This window comes from Coregonus lavaretus (assembly GCF_964263955.1).
Source record: "Coregonus lavaretus genome assembly, contig: HAP1_SCAFFOLD_1117, whole genome shotgun sequence".
In the NCBI taxonomy this organism is placed as follows: Eukaryota; Metazoa; Chordata; class Actinopteri; order Salmoniformes; family Salmonidae; genus Coregonus; species Coregonus lavaretus.
The window spans coordinates 157,065-160,125 of NW_028162834.1; the positions used below are offsets into that span (position 1 = coordinate 157,065).

At 46.5% G+C, this 3,061-nt stretch overlaps 1 protein-coding gene across 1 annotated transcript; it reads right to left on the bottom strand.

Moving 5' to 3' along the window:
• Nucleotides 1–844: 844 nt before the first annotated feature.
• LOC311118791 (neuronal acetylcholine receptor subunit non-alpha-3-like) lies at nt 845–2,770 on the bottom strand (the record flags this gene model as incomplete). Its single annotated transcript, XM_084193572.1, has 4 exons — nt 2,732–2,770; nt 2,510–2,619; nt 1,127–2,048; nt 845–1,003 (listed from the first exon to the last, which is right to left on the bottom strand). The coding sequence occupies exons 1-4, from the start codon at nt 2,756–2,758 to the stop codon at nt 845–847; spliced, it is 1,218 nt and encodes a 405-aa protein (XP_084049698.1). The 5' UTR covers nt 2,759–2,770.
• Between the last annotated feature and the right edge of the window lie 291 nt (nt 2,771–3,061).

Here is a 3,061-nt window from a genome sequence, read left to right on the forward strand (position 1 = left end):
GTGCCCAAACAAGTGTGAAATAAAAGTCACAAAGGACACAACACCCAAAACAAAAAACAGAACCCAAACAATTCCTAGCTAATGAGGTCCCTCCACGAATCACCACAAATAGAACTGTTCGTCCAATCAGTGGCCTGGATGCCACCACCATTCTACTCACAGACAAAACTAAGTTACACTAACTAAGATCACAATAATTGGGTCACAAGGCAAAAACTCTGGCGATAACGGTTTTGAGGAGTATAATAAGAAGAACTGAGTATAATATTATTAGTACCTACAGTAACTACAGAGAATATATTGTAAATATTACACTAATTCAAAGTATTTCAGTCAATGTTTGTGCTTTAGAATGTACATCCTATTGTGGCTTTGATACAAACTTTGAACACCTTTCTAATTATCTTCGTCATTCATTTTCTGTACATTGAGTGAATTCTGTCATAAGGACAATGTCATATGTAAATATAGGTAAAGGCTCTATAGCATAACTGCTCTAGAATGGTGATGTGCTATTCTGACACAAGGTGTGGCAGGGGAAGGCAGGGCATAGCTCAACTGTAGGGGGTTGGCTGTGCTGACCATAGCCAGTTGGCTGAAAAGCTCAGGAGAAACTGGAGATATAGAGGGGGCTATAGATCCAGACTGGGGGTCAGAGTTGAGTTGTTGGTAGGGTGTCCAGACCTCAGGCCTGGACTGGGGAGGGGGTGCTGAGTTAGAGGTGGGTGCTGGGTCTGGACTGGGGAGGGTGATGAATTAGAGGAGGATGCTGGGTCTGGACTGGGGAGGGGAGGGTGATGAGTTAGAGGGTGGTTTCTGGGTCCTGACTGGGGAGGGGGCTGAGTTAGAGGGGGGTGCTGGGTCCTGACTGGGGAGGGGTACTAAGGAATATCTGCAGGGCAGGGGTGAAGATTAGGATGGTCCCCAGGACAGACACAGTGAGGAAGGCCCACAGGAAGATCCTGTCCAGAACCTGAGCCACAAACTTCCAGTCCTGGACCACCTGGAATAAGAAAAACAGGAAAATCAAGGAAACAGGAACAAATTCAGCTGCTGATTATAACATTATATACATGATATTACACTACATATCATGTTGATTAAAACATATTGCATTGTGACCCACCTCTCTGATAAAGTGCTCCTTGCGTATATGGCGGCTGATGTAGCGCACTGAGTACGTAGCTCTCTCCAGCATGGTGACCCAGGCCTGACTCTCATCCTCCTTCCCCTCCAGAGGACTCTGTACATGGGTCCCACTGCTGGCCCTCTGACCCCCTTTAAGGCCCCCAGACCGGGGCTTCAGCTCGGGGCTCTCCGGCGCCAGCTCTGGGTAGTGGTACCGGTCAGTGTGGCCCCGCATGCACAGCATCCTAGGTAGCCTCTGAAGGAAGAGGGAGCGAACCCAGGGGGACATGGGATGGTAGGTGGCAGAGGAACGGTGGTGCACATTGATAACAAACACCGTGACGATGATGGAGAGGGTGACGAAGATCATGATGAAGAGGAGGTACTCCCCGATGAGGGGGATGACCTTGGAGGAAGATGGGATGATCTCTTCTATGACAAGGAGGAACACAGTGAGCGACACAAGGACGGAGGTGGAGAGAGAGAGCTTCTCCCCTTCATCCGATGGAAGATAGAACACCAGCACGGTCAGGAACGACAGACCGAGACACGGAATAATAAGAAAGAGTGTATAGAACAGCGGGAGACGTTTCAGAATGAAAGAGTACGTTATAAAGGGGAAGGAATACATCCCGTCCCTCCGGTTTCCTCTGGCCCCCGTGGCGTTCAGGATCTCCCACTCTCCGTTGTCAAAAAAGTCCTTCCTGTCTACATAGTCATCTAACAGGATCATGTCCACCATGTTACCATCGTAGGTCCAGGAGCCAAACTTCATGGAGCAGTTCTGTCTGTCGAAGGGGAAGAAGGTGACGTCCATAGTGCAGGCTGACTTGTAGCTGGCCGGAGGGGTCCACGTGATCCTACCGTTGGACTTAACGATGGCTTTGGTCATCAGGGAGCCCTCGAACCGCCCGTCAGCACTGGGGGAGGAGAGGGGGGCAGGGGGTAAGATTAGGGTTAGGTTTAGGTTTAATGTTATGGTTAGGGTGTGTATAAGGCCGAATCGTATTTTATTAGTACCTTGCACTTTCACTTTTTGTATTCTTTTGAGCATGGATTAAATTAATTATATTATTTTTGCATCTCGGCCTCCTTGGGTTATTCCTCTTCATGGTTTTGAGTGCGAGTACTTTTTGAACTCAGATATTTTTTCTCCCACACACCGGCCACCTTTCATTGTAGCCTGAGAGCTAACCTTCATACTGGCTTTCTAGGGTGTGTATAAAACATACATTTTAGGAATACATCATACAAAAAAAGGATCTACAGTATCAATGTGGGCTATTAGTGTGAAAATAGGTTGAGGTTACACTGTCTTGTCTGAAGACATTATGCTAAATGGAGCCCATCATAACATGTGACATATTATCATAGAGCTTACTTCTCATAGAGCACGATGTCGGGTAGCCAGATGGTCTCAGATGGAACTCTGATCGATGTGATCCCACCATAGTCCTCAGGGTTCCATCGCAGTTTATAATCTATCCACTCCTGTTGAGGGAAAAACACAGATTGTTATCTATCTATCTATCCTCTTCTGTGGACAACAACACAGTTTCTACGCCTCTTTTACAAGCTACAGTCACCCCCTTCTCCTCCTCACCTGCCACAGCCACACATTAGTGGTCATCAGCTGGTTCTTCTCATCCTGAGAGAGAGAGAGAGAGAGAGAGAGAGAGAGAGAGAGAGAGAGAGAGAGAGAGGTCATGTAGAGTGGAGCAGAGGAGATGAGACATCTAGGTTAGAAATGTGTATCGTATATCATTTGAATGGAATCCAATTTTGCTGTCCGTTCCATTTCCTTTTTACATTATGTCATGATTATACCTTAAACTATCCATAAATGTATCACTCTTGTGCAATTTATATCTACAGGCTACATTAAGGGTTTTCTTTCATTATTTTAGGCTATCTGGCATTAGTGTGTAAGCCT